Source organism: Centruroides vittatus, unplaced genomic scaffold, assembly GCF_030686945.1.
Source record: "Centruroides vittatus isolate TY-2023 unplaced genomic scaffold, ASM3068694v2 contig_474, whole genome shotgun sequence".
Classification (NCBI taxonomy): Eukaryota; Metazoa; Arthropoda; class Arachnida; order Scorpiones; family Buthidae; genus Centruroides; species Centruroides vittatus.
The window spans coordinates 3,620,149-3,632,753 of NW_027122266.1; the positions used below are offsets into that span (position 1 = coordinate 3,620,149).

At 30.8% G+C, this 12,605-nt stretch overlaps 1 protein-coding gene across 1 annotated transcript; it reads left to right on the forward strand.

Moving 5' to 3' along the window:
- Window positions 1-3,087: 3,087 nt before the first annotated feature.
- LOC136977740 (uncharacterized) lies at window positions 3,088-8,320 on the forward strand. The gene is made up of 2 exons (XM_067273290.1): window positions 3,088-4,220; window positions 8,146-8,320. Exons 1-2 carry the CDS (start codon window positions 3,088-3,090, stop codon window positions 8,318-8,320), a joined length of 1,308 nt encoding a protein of 435 aa, XP_067129391.1.
- Window positions 8,321-12,605: the final 4,285 nt, after the last annotated feature.

A 12,605-nucleotide genomic window follows, 5' to 3' on the forward strand; every position in this document is an offset into this window, starting at 1 on the left:
AAGAACTCGGCTTCTATTATACTATTTTACATGCGGTTTTTTGCGTTTTTAATTGCGTTTTAATAGGTTACGTCAACAGAATATACACTAAAAAGGGATTTTTCGATATTCCCCAGCGGGAAAAGTGACGGGATTAAGGCTTACTGTGAAGAACTCGGCTTTTATTATACTATTTTAGATGCGTTTTAATAGGGTACGTCAAGAGAATGTACACTAAGAAGGGATTTTTTGAAATTCCCCCCACGGGGGAAGTGTTATACATTTATAATAGATACATTTTGAGCCACAACAACGCGTGGGTGGGTCAGCTAGAAATTACCTAGAAATAATTTATATGGCAAAACAACGTTTGCCGGGTCAGCTAGTAATATATAATATTGTGATCTCGTGTTCATTGTATCGCAGTGTTTATTTTTTGGAGATGGTTTTGCTACACTAATCAAGAAGTGTATCCACTAGGGGATACACTCCTTGATTAGTGTAATAATAATAATAAATAAATAAATAAATAAATAAATAAATAAATAAATAATTTAGAAATATTTAGAAGAATTTATAAAACTATTTAGAAAAATATTTAGTTAGTATTTAACTAATTTCAAAAACTACTTACTTGAACGGTAACAACTTAATTTTGTCTTACAACTTAAACAGTAATTTTTGTTCTTTTTAGAGTAAAATTTACTAGTCTATTGTTATTTAGATAATTTCGATCGCAATTTCTGACTGGCGTCCTCTTAACGCAGAAGTCCTGGTCAGATCACACGAGAATGCGGCAGATAGGAAGTACCCCGGGGGCACCACGAGGAGTAAGGCTAGGAAAATTTGGGTTTTCGCCCCCATTTAGTCCGGAGAGACGCGTATTTCGTCTCTTATTTCCGGACTAAATGAAGTCAAACAAATAAGACGTCCGATTGTTATATTACATTCTTATTATTTGTATTGTCGATTGTTTATTGTTTCGTCAATCGGTATATTGATATTTTCACAGAAATTTTTGCAATTTATAAATCAAATTCTTAACAATTATATTAATGTGTAATTAATGAATTAAATTATTGCAGACAATTTGTAAATTCGTTCTAACAACAACATTCTCCATTGCAACTTTTTACTTATCCTGTTTTAAATTTACGTAAATTAATAAGCATTCACTTTTTCTAAACATATTTCTTGTCATTGTCTTAACGGTAACCACAAATTAATTATTTAATTATTTTACAGAGAAATCTTCTTTTTAGTCATCTTGAAACACGTTGTTTTGCACGTGGAACGAACAAGGGAGGGTTTTCTCGTGCGAGTCTTACATTTTAATAAAAATATATATCATTGGAGAGAGGGGGAAAGTATTTTTACTTTCTCGGCTGTTACATATAGCAGCGAGAAAGAATGGCGATCGGTCAAAGAAATGACCCTTCAAAATTTTCACATTTTTGGACTCGGGGACCGTGAAATTACGAGAAATGCAAAGAAATTCGGGTGGAGGGGTTCTGCATGTATGGATGTTAGTGTGTGTGTGTTGCACGATTTTGTTCACCCTGTTTGAAGCCTAATAACTCTTGTGCTTTTTGTCGAAAATTTTAGGAATTTTGCAGGAAGAGTTCGTGTATTACAGGAATTGATTCAATTAAATTTTGGTGGTTAAAGTTCGAGAAGGTTGGGAGATAATGGGAGTTGTGTGTATCTCCAGTAGGATCGGATCTAATGACGATTTTACTCGTTATTAGCATTTACAGTTTTTTTTCTGTAAAACTCATCTCTACCCTCAAAATTGCGCTTTTTGCCATTCGATAATAATTAAAAATATAAAAAATTATTTAAAAAGTAAAAAAATTAGCAACGAACAGAATAGTTACACAACTTGTTGCTGGATTTTTTCACCAGCTGCTAGATGTGAAAATTCGAACCCGCCGGAACCAAGCCGTTAATAATAAAATTATTTTATTACTTGGTTCCCACGGAGAAAATATGAATCAGGAGGAACAAGAGTCGAAAAACGCGGGTTGGCGAAACTGGAACTTGTGACCAAGAGAATAAAAGGGCGACGACTGAGAAAAGGGGGGTCGGTTACGTTTGTCTTTTAGACTGTGCGTGTGCGGACAAAATCGAGGGGAACCGCCTGAAATCAACGGAATATTGTCGGCTACGAGGACCGACCCGGATCACGAGGTATGACCCGAATTTATGTAAACTCTCCCTCCGCGAATCCAGAAAGAGGCGACCGTCGCGCGTCCCTTTTGTAATTATCCTGCTAGCTTAAATAAATTCTCGTTGTTGTTATTACCCGTTGGCTATGTCTTTTATTCGGGTATCGTCTCCGCCGCTCTATCGTCGGACCCATTCACTTCCTCCACTCGCATAAAAACGCGTAACGCGTAACACTTCAGAACCGCCATCTTGACGTGGGCAGGTCTCACGGACCTGTTAGCCGACAAAAAGAAAGAACGAGACTTTGGCCGCCTCCCGGCACCCACATAGATTTAAAATATGGTAACATTTTAAGTTCCTTTTTTAAAAGAAAGAGATGTTAATAATTTTTACTGGAAGGTATTTAATGAAATTTGTGTTAATGGCATGACGAACAAAAGGTTAGTTCATGTTAATTTACTTTTGTTATCCAGAACGATGCATATACTGCACAATTTGTACACATGTAATGTGCAGTTTCTATATATCAGTCTCTTGCACTTCCTGGCATGTTTTCTTTGTCTATTTTTGATGGGAATGAGACACTTCTATTTCTTACAATTATTTGCTCCTTATTACTTCTTTGATGCATTTCAACTTCAACAGTGTGGTTCATAACATGACAAAAGTCAAAATGTCGTTCTTCATTGTAAATATTTTCACAAATAAACTATAATTATAATAAAAACACAAGAACACTACTTATATTCTGCAAAAGAAAAAAAAACAACTCTGAAGTGAACTCACTCAGCTAAAATTATACGATCAGAAACAACCAAACACCTTAAGTTGCTGAGAAAAATTTAATAAATAACAAACGTTTTCAGCCAAACCTGTTGGCCATCATCAGGTTAAACATATTCGAATGCAAACACAAAATGGAACAAAGCATTAGTCATCATGAAAAGACAAACGTATAATAACGCTTTGGAGGATTATATTAAGAAAACCGAATGCGAGCGTGTTGACGAAAAGATTATCGATAGCGTCGACAGAAGAGTTAAAAAACTTGAAAAAGCTAAAATCACTAATTTATTACCTTTTCTCAAAAATTGTCGGAATCCTAGGCCAGGTATGCCGAGATTATTTGCGTTTGCCAAAACCCATAAAGAGGGCAAGGAAGTAAGACCCATAGTTGAAAGATGCAGAGGACCAACCTTTTTTCTTGAAAAGAGATTACACAAGTTTCTCACCTCTCAGCTCGAGAATAACATATATGTGGCACAGGATCCCAGGGAAGTGGTTAATGAGATACAGGATCTAATTTTAATGGATAATGAGGTTGGAACTGTAATGGACTACGAGAGCTTATACCCCTCTATAAAAATTGAGTCATGCAAGGTAGCGCTTTTGGATTTCATGCACAGCAAGAGCCCAGATTTGGCAAATTACAATAATGATTTGATAGAACTAGCTAACCTTGTCTGCTATGAATCTTTTTTCGCCTTTAATGGCCGTCAATACAAACAAAAAAGGGGAGTCCCAATGGGAAGTCCTATGTCAGGATTGTTGTGTGAACTTGTATTGAGAAGGTTAGAAAAGAGTGTTATTTGTGGTTTCATGAATGACATTATGTATTTTAAAAGATACGTGGACGATGTCCTTGTAATATGGAAAAATGACCAGAAAATCGAGGAATTTATTAATAGAATCAACAACAACGATGACGGCCTCATGCTAAATATTGAACAGACGTGTTCCTCACGGATACATTTTTTAGACATTGACATTGAATTCAAGGAAGGACATTTGACCACTAAAGTGTACGTAAAACCAACGCATAGCCCTTTGTACATTCCGTCGCGTTCGAATGATCCTTATCAATACAAAATGGCTGCTTTCCGTGCTCTTGTTCACAGGGCTTTTCTCTACTGCAGTAGTGTGGTTGATAGACAAAAAGAAATCTGCAGGATATCGCATATCGCTAGAACTCTAGGGTACAGGGCGGATATGATAACCGCACTAATCAAAAACTACAAGATTCACAAAACAAAAGCTCAAAGAGGGGATATCCGCAAATTCACAAAGTTCACGTATGACAGAAAGAAAGAAGCTATCATGAAGGAAATCTCAGCCCGCAAAAATACCAAATTAATTTTCAAGAGGGCTCCAAACCTGTACAAATTATTAAGGAACGACAAAGACAACATTGATAAAGAAAGAATGGCTGGAGTGTACAAAATTCCTTATGAAAACCAAGAACTAGGCATTAACAAAAACTACATTGGAGTCACTAATAGAAGCTTAGGGATTAGATTGAGGGAGCACAAGTACAACATCAGCAAAAGATCTAACGCCACAATTCTATCTCAGATGGCGCAGGTTGAAGGCTCTGTAGTCAAGTGGGGTGAAGCAGGCATTATTAAACCTGTACATTCACCGACTTTAGCGTTATGCGCCGAAAAAATTGAAATATTTAAGAGCAAATTACATAATGCCTGCATTAATGCCAGGGATGCTGAAGGGTTGCCTTCGGCATGGAAATATTTAATTAAGAAGTTTGATAGCTCTTAATTTAATGCCTTGATTTTGTTATCACTGCATATCTTATATTTGTCAGAATTTCATATAATTTATTGATAAATGCATGTCTTGCATTTATTAGAGTTTCATGTAATTTATTAATATTTACTTATTTAACCTATACATATTTTTTATATTTTTTGTTATTTATATTTATTTTTTACTTTCTTATATGTATAATTTATCCGTTATTTTATTTTGTTTGTATTTAAATTTTTTGTTCCATTTTGTGTTTGCATTCGAATATGTTTAACCTGATGATGGCCAACAGGTTTGGCTGAAAACGTTTGTTATTTATTAAATTTTTCTCAGCAACTTAAGGTGTTTGGTTGTTTCTGGAAAAAAAAACACTGTCCGAAAAAAATCAACAACGTACTGAGTATTATACGGATGAGAGTGACCTGAGGACAGTATAATTATTCAATCATATGGCTGAGAGTAAAGCTCTTTCAAGAGTTGGAACGCACTTACATTATAAAAATATTGGTATATTAAGGGTTAAGTACTACACATACAAGCTTAAACTCTGATCTGACTTTATAATAATTAAAATAAAAATAGAAAAGAGAGAAATTCGAGATGAAATAATGTAGATTTATATCATTTAACTAATCACTCTCATTGAACTGGAAAAATTTCTGTCTTTATTATCTAATATTACGAAGAAATCAGTCCCCACTGTACTCGGCTAGAGATTGGTTCGGTTAAGCTTTTGTGTAAGTAAAATTCTGGCTCTTTCGGCAGGGTTTTATTTATATCCTCAATTCCTTGATCTCTTAATTATTTAATTACTTCTTAAGTAGAAATAAGTTGAAACCGGTTACTTTGTACCTGAATATTTGTAGTCATGGGAAAAAAGTGGAAAGACAAATTTTTATGACAACGGATATATAAATCGTAAATTTAAGGAAAATAAATTCTGGAGCTTTTTGTACCTTGTGCGTCTCATTCATTAAATTTGGTTGTAAATGATGCTGCCAAAGTAACAGTTAATTTTTTACAAACGTTTTTTCCTACATACCCTTATAGATGGGACATACGAAATCGTAATATCACTGGTTTAACATTGAAATCCGTAAGTAATATAAGATGGGAGAGCGGAATAAAAATATCAAATATTTTAATGGATTTTTTAAAAAACTTTTGTCAACTATACAGAACTATCATAAAAAACATACCAGTAAATTCCTATCGGTTGGGTTAAGTTATAAATGTACTGTGGTCTGAAGACCACGTGTTCTGTTGCGTAACCGGCTAGTAACCAGCCCCTTGGGTGGTTTACGTAGTAAAGGAGGGATGGGCCCTCATAGTGTAAAAGTTCCCCGTTTGTTGTAAAAGTTAATGGGAGAAGGAGAGATATGTGGTCTGAAGATCACGTGTTCTATTGCGTAACCAACTGCTTTGGTGGGCTACAGGGTAAAGAAGGTATATGCATTCTCGATGACAACCGAAAAATCCGGATCAAAGAGGAAAGGAGGTGGATCGCGCATGCTCAAGGGAAGAAGAGGGACTTTTTCGGAAGAAAGAAAGGGAGTGAGGACGTGTAGACGAGAGAGTCGCGAGATTGTTTTGTTTTGTATGATGTTTCCTTTGTTTTTGTGTCTGTTTTAGTGGAAGGACAGAGTAGTGATTGGATAGTGATTACAACCATTGTTCTGTTAAATTTTTTAATAATTTGTATTCTACTAATGTATAAATGTACTTCCCCTCGCAATCAGAAAATTTTACTACTGTTAATCAATTCATTACTTTTGATAATTTATCACCACGAGATAAAAAAATCTGTTAAATTTGGAAATTTCTTACAAGACATGTATTTATCATATAAAAATCATGATTTTGGAATGTCATAGTAAGGTATATGAAATTTTATTTAACTTATATAAAAAGTACAATATAATTTATTACAAGGAGGAAATATTGAATTTAATTTTTTAAACTTAACCGAAGCAATAATGTACATAAAAATTCCATCATTTGACATTGAAAAGTTGGGGGTACCTAAATCCTCAAAAATTGACAAAAAATGGACAGATAGAAATTTTTATTTTTTAAATAAAACTACAATTATTTAGACATCGAACTTCTTGAATGTCTAAGATTAAATAATATTTTTAAAAAAATTATTATTACCACAAATATTTTAAAAAGAAATGTTTTTTTTGCAATATTCTATCTTACGAACAATTCTTAATTACACAAGTAAGAAATATAATTTAGATAATTAATATATTGAACTATTTCTGTATTTTACTTTGTCTTATTGTTAAAATGTTATTTTAAGTTGTCGTGTTTTAATTTACTCTTTATATTAGAACAAATTGTAAAAATTATTAATGCAAATTAATTTTATAATAATAAATTTAATAATTAGAAAGAATATATTAATTAAACTTTGCTTTACTGTTACAAGATGTTTTATAAAAACTAAAGAAATGAACTGAAAAGTTTTCTAAATATGAAAACTGAAACAATGAATTGTATTGATCTATTCGACAAATTTTTATTTGTAACCTTAATTTAATATACTCAATAAATATTTATAATAAATATGAATTGAGAAAATAATTAATTTAAAAACATAATTTCAAAAAATTATTTCATTAGATTTTAAAAATTATCCGTAATCTTAATTTAATTGACAAATATTAATTAAATTATCGCTGCAACTTAATTTTATATTAAAAGAAATCTTAAAAATTAATTTTATGATCAAAGCTTCCAAATATTGTTCAAATAAAATTAATTTAATTCAAATTTGTAATTAGAAAATTAATTTTGTGATCAGTATGGCCCAAACCTATTCTACTATTAATTTAAAATATTTCTTCATTATTAAAATTTTTAAATTTTATGTTGGAAATGATGAGACGTTAGGTTAAAATTAAATAATTTTTAAAAGTTTGAATTAAATAATATAAACATTTTAGTCGCAAGATGGCGCTTAGTGCATATAAAACAATTACTTTCCCCCTTTTTTAATTGATTAAAATATATAAATATTAAAGCCTATTTCTTTTATATATACATTGATATTAAAGATGTTGATTTACAATTATCAATATATCTGTATATTTACATTTTGTCTCTAATTTTAATAATTTATCTTCTGAAGTTAATAGCTATTCAGCTACTATGAAGCTATTAACAATAATAAAGCCATTGATTGCAATTAGAAAATTTTGAAATTTTTGTTTACGAAATTAAAGGGTTAAATAAAAATAATTGTATATATTGATCGGATTATTTAAATAATAGCGAAATTAGTTAGTACTTACGGGGTCCGATTTGCAAGATGTATGCTCGTGCTGGACTAAATATATTTTTTTTTATAACGATCATAAAATTATTATAATTGTGATAATTTATTGTAATCGTCATAATTTTGTGATAAATTATACACGTTTTTACACATGATCTAACTTGCTAACTCAGTATACCTTTCAAGGATACTTGGAACACTTTTTATCTCTACCCTCTTAGCCAATTAGATTTCTTACTTAGCGTTACTGAACATGGCTCAGATCAAGAACTTGAGGTAGATAAAAATGATGTCATTGTTGTGACTGAAAAGTGCAAACATCCAGCTTCGTATTCTGGATTAGCCTAGTTTAATTATTCGGCTAGCTTATTTTAAACTACATTCATTGCTAGTACATATAAAATATAACGCAACGTTTTAAAGATATTTCGTGTACGAACTAGAACCATGTGAGACGAGCAGTCGCCAAACAAGTACAGGGGAGACAATGCATTTGATAGTTTTAATAAATGAACTGTTTTACTAGACGTTCAAATTGGTAATATAACTTGAGTCTAAACCAGGGATTATATTCGAACTCGGATGCAATGACATTAGAATGGTTGCTTCCATGGCCAGGTAGAATTTCTTTTCCAACACATTTCGATTCGTATAACTTCAGAAGATTTCTTAACTTTAAGATCTACGTTAGTAAAACTTATAAATTAACTTTTATTCGTAATTGGTCTTATAGAATTATTACGTGAGTAGTCAATAACTTTTTCAAAATGATCTTAGGCCTATATTAATTATTGGAATGGACTCGTGTTAGAGTTACTATTCGAAATTGAGGAGCTAGATATACAGTATTGGGATAAATGCAAGAACTTCCCTTCCTTACATTTATTGAGTTTTCTACAAAAACAATCTTCATTTGCTTACAACCAAGAAAACAAAAGAAAAAACATCGTAGAGTCATTGAAGGGTATTTTGGTATTCTTGAAAATCAAAAGCGTTATTTCAAAATCATAAAAATTCCTCAAACCAGACATTAGAATTTTTGCAACAGGAAACAGTACAAAAATTATATATTTCCATATATTTAGTTCCTAGATTTTTCTCGGGACAATGTATTTCCGATAAACCGGAACGCTTGGACAACTTAATTTATATCTTTGTCATTGTACAATATCGAATTCAGTATTCTTTGATAACTTATGCTAATGTATACATATGTTTATTTTTGAATAAACATAAAATGCATGATGTGAATGGTAATTTTCAACTTGCTGAAATGAAAACAGAGCTTAGATATGGCCGGTTTTACTTTATTAACAGTTGCAGTAAATAATAATGATCTAAAAACTTTATAGTGCATAAACTAAATTAGGAGAGATTGCAATAGATACAGATATATCTGGAGCATTGAAAAAGCAAGGTTAATATAAAGAGTGGCAGAGCAGTCTTCGCCTTTTCCTTTTTTCTTGTACACACAATACGTGACACAATTAGCGACATAATTCATTTCTCTAATAGCGATATGTTTAATAATTAACTTTTTGTGGAAAATAATGCTTTTCATACCATGCAATACTGGTGATACTCGAAATATTCTTATATTTAAAATTTAAGATTATTAACTATTAAAAAAATTATGGATAGCTTCCAATGTGGTGCTGTCGCCATATATTCACTTCAGGCTGTTGAAACAATGGTTTGTTTACTAAAGATTGTGTCTACTTTGAATTCGCTCCAGGTCATTAAGAAGGCAATGATAAACAACAAACTTTGTATCTATTAAAAATGTTGGACGATGATCGTACACTTGAGATCGTTTTGACGAGTTAGAAAACATCCACTTGCAATTGCCTAAATTTTGTTTCCGCCGCAGTTGATGTTATGTTGAAGATAAAAAGATTTATGCCTGTTATAGGTTAAGTGAAGTTGAAGTACTTTACGTTAAGCCATAAAGAGCTTTAATGGTGATTTTATACGTAATTTCAGGACGTTCATTAATACTCGCCATCTGATGAAAAATGCGAGAAATATTTAAGCATTTTGGTTCGTTTATATTACAACCTAAATAATATAAATTATTTTTAACTTATTTAAGTCTGTTTATATCAATAAGATAGCATGTATCTATAAAAATAGTCATTATTGAATTGTCACAAGACAGTTTCTATAAAATAAATGAAGGAAAAGAAATTTCAGAATGACTATATGAATCTTTAAGTTTATTTAACATAATAAACTAAAAATTATACTTATCATTCAATTTTATAGTTATACATAATATTATATTATAAAATTTTGGTGTTAACAATTATTCTCTCACTTAACATTCCTTAAAATACTTTAAACATAAATTACTTTAAAACCTTGCCACTAGCTGAAAGTATCATACTTTATGATACTTTCAGTACCTATCAGAGAAAATACGCATGAAAAAAGCCCAAACCAAAATTGCCACAGAAAAACTTCATTGTCATAAATACATATAAGAATAATGCGTACACGAAAAGTTGCTCACACAGAAAAATGCCTACTGCTAAAATGTTTATCGTTTAACATAGTCATAAGAATTGTTTTGATGAATATAATTTATTTTTTCAATTTCTTCTTAAATAAATGGAACATTTTTGTAAGGTTTTTCCCTCTTTATTTGATGACATTTTTAACTTATACAAACTTTATTCAGGAATAATGATTACAAAAATATTATACAATTTATTCTTCTTTTAGACACATTTTTATAAGTGTAATTTTAAATTTTAAACCGCAATCCATCTGTTTATTGAAAATTTTAAGCAATCGAATATATCTTTCAATTCGACTTAATTCATTTGCGAAACTAGAAAGGCCAGAAGGCCCGTACTACTTTATTTTTATTTATTATTTACCTTTGGTAAATAATAAATAAAAATAAAACTAAGTAATTACTGGAAAATGATTTGAATGTGAAAAACACACTTACACATATGTATATACAATATGTAATAGCTTAATCCACAGCGCTGATGACTAGATCCACAGTATTTCAGTAAATATAGGTTCGCGTATTCTAATTCCCCTCGTAATTTCGGTTCTAGTTACGCTACTGAGACGTTTATTGTTTTAAAATTATTTATTTTGTTTATATTATTAAGCTAGAATTTTCAAGTTTCAGACGTGTATATTCTCAATGGTGTCTGCCTCTCTGTTCTTTAATCTCGAGAACGGAGTTAGATAGATGAAAATCGACACCAGATATGGAAAGCTAAGGACCCGAGGCCCCGATTAACTATATACGAACTTCGGACTGGACCTAAAGTTATGTAATTTCAATTCAAAATTTTCTTGACAACAGAGTTTTATAGATGACCGGCATGGCTCGATTGTTATCAGAAGAAGCAAGACACCATTAAAATCGAGACCCAATACTGAAAGCTTAATAGCCAAAGACCTTAATTAAATATATATGAACTTCTGGTCTGTACCTTGAAATTGCGCACACATTTTCACCTTTAGATTAAAATTTGAATTATAAATTAAATTAAGTTTATTTTTTAAAAATTAATTTTCCCAGAATTCAAATTATAAATTACACGTATACATACTACAGACGATATATTTTATTTCATTAAAATTACTAATCCGGCCTCATTAATCCGACATAATATTATTATAATAGGTTTGTTTCTAATTCATGTCTTTTTTAAAATAGAGTAAGCTTGTAACATTAAATTTAATAAAAAAATATTTAAACTTTCAATTAATGTATAAATTTACAGTACATAATTTCGCAATAACAAAAATAGTACAGCTCCAAAAAAGAATCAGTGCCAAAGGGCGATAGGTGACGTCATGCATTATTTTTAGCTTAATTAATAGGCTAAGAAAACAATTTTCTTTCGAACGAGATATTCGGAACAACTTCAAGTGTTTGGGGGTCGGAGAAATCGACCCTCGAAAATTGGTAACTCTGATTCCTGTATATATAGTCAGTGACTCTTTTACTTGGCTGGGAGTCACTACCGTGACTCCTGTTACCAGTAACCTGGAGCTCGCAATAATCTGGCATCCCAAGGAATTGCCAGATTATCGAGAGTCTAGTGTATTTTAAAAATAAATAAAATTTCTATTCAGATTTGATTTTATTTTCAAAAAATAATATATTTTATAAAAATATTATGTAGTTACTTTGTTTTTAACTGTAGAACCATAATATATATGATACTTTAAAGTTTTGTCTAAAACTTTTTAGTCAAGTAAATTAATATGATATTGTTTTTGATCAATAAGCCATTAAAAAAAATAACTTATAACTTTATTTTACACACAGATATTAGAATTTTTCCTGTATGTTTCCCATTTTTTTATATATTTTCTCATTTTTATTTTCTATTCTATTGAAATTCGTTTTCCCTTCATATGTTATAACTTTTAAATCCAAATTATTTATTGAAAGATATACATTTAAAAATATTTATCTCTTCCATAAATTCTATAATATATATATGTTTTTTATTTAACAATTTATGATGATGCCATTAATCTAGATTCTGGATTTACACCAGTCGTGAATCAATTCTGCGCTTTGTTTCTAAATTCTCAAAATGTATGAACCAAGTATCGATTCCAAGATGTAGTACTACTTGTAAAATATAATTTA

Coding starts and splice junctions, on each gene's coding strand:
- LOC136977740 (XM_067273290.1), top strand. CDS start 3,088: ATGAAAAGACAAACGTATAATAACGCTTTGGAGGATTATATTAAGAAA. Junction 4,221..8,145: donor CGCAAATTCACAAAGTTCAC/GTATGACAGAAA, acceptor TTGCTAACTCAG/TATACCTTTCAAGGATACTT.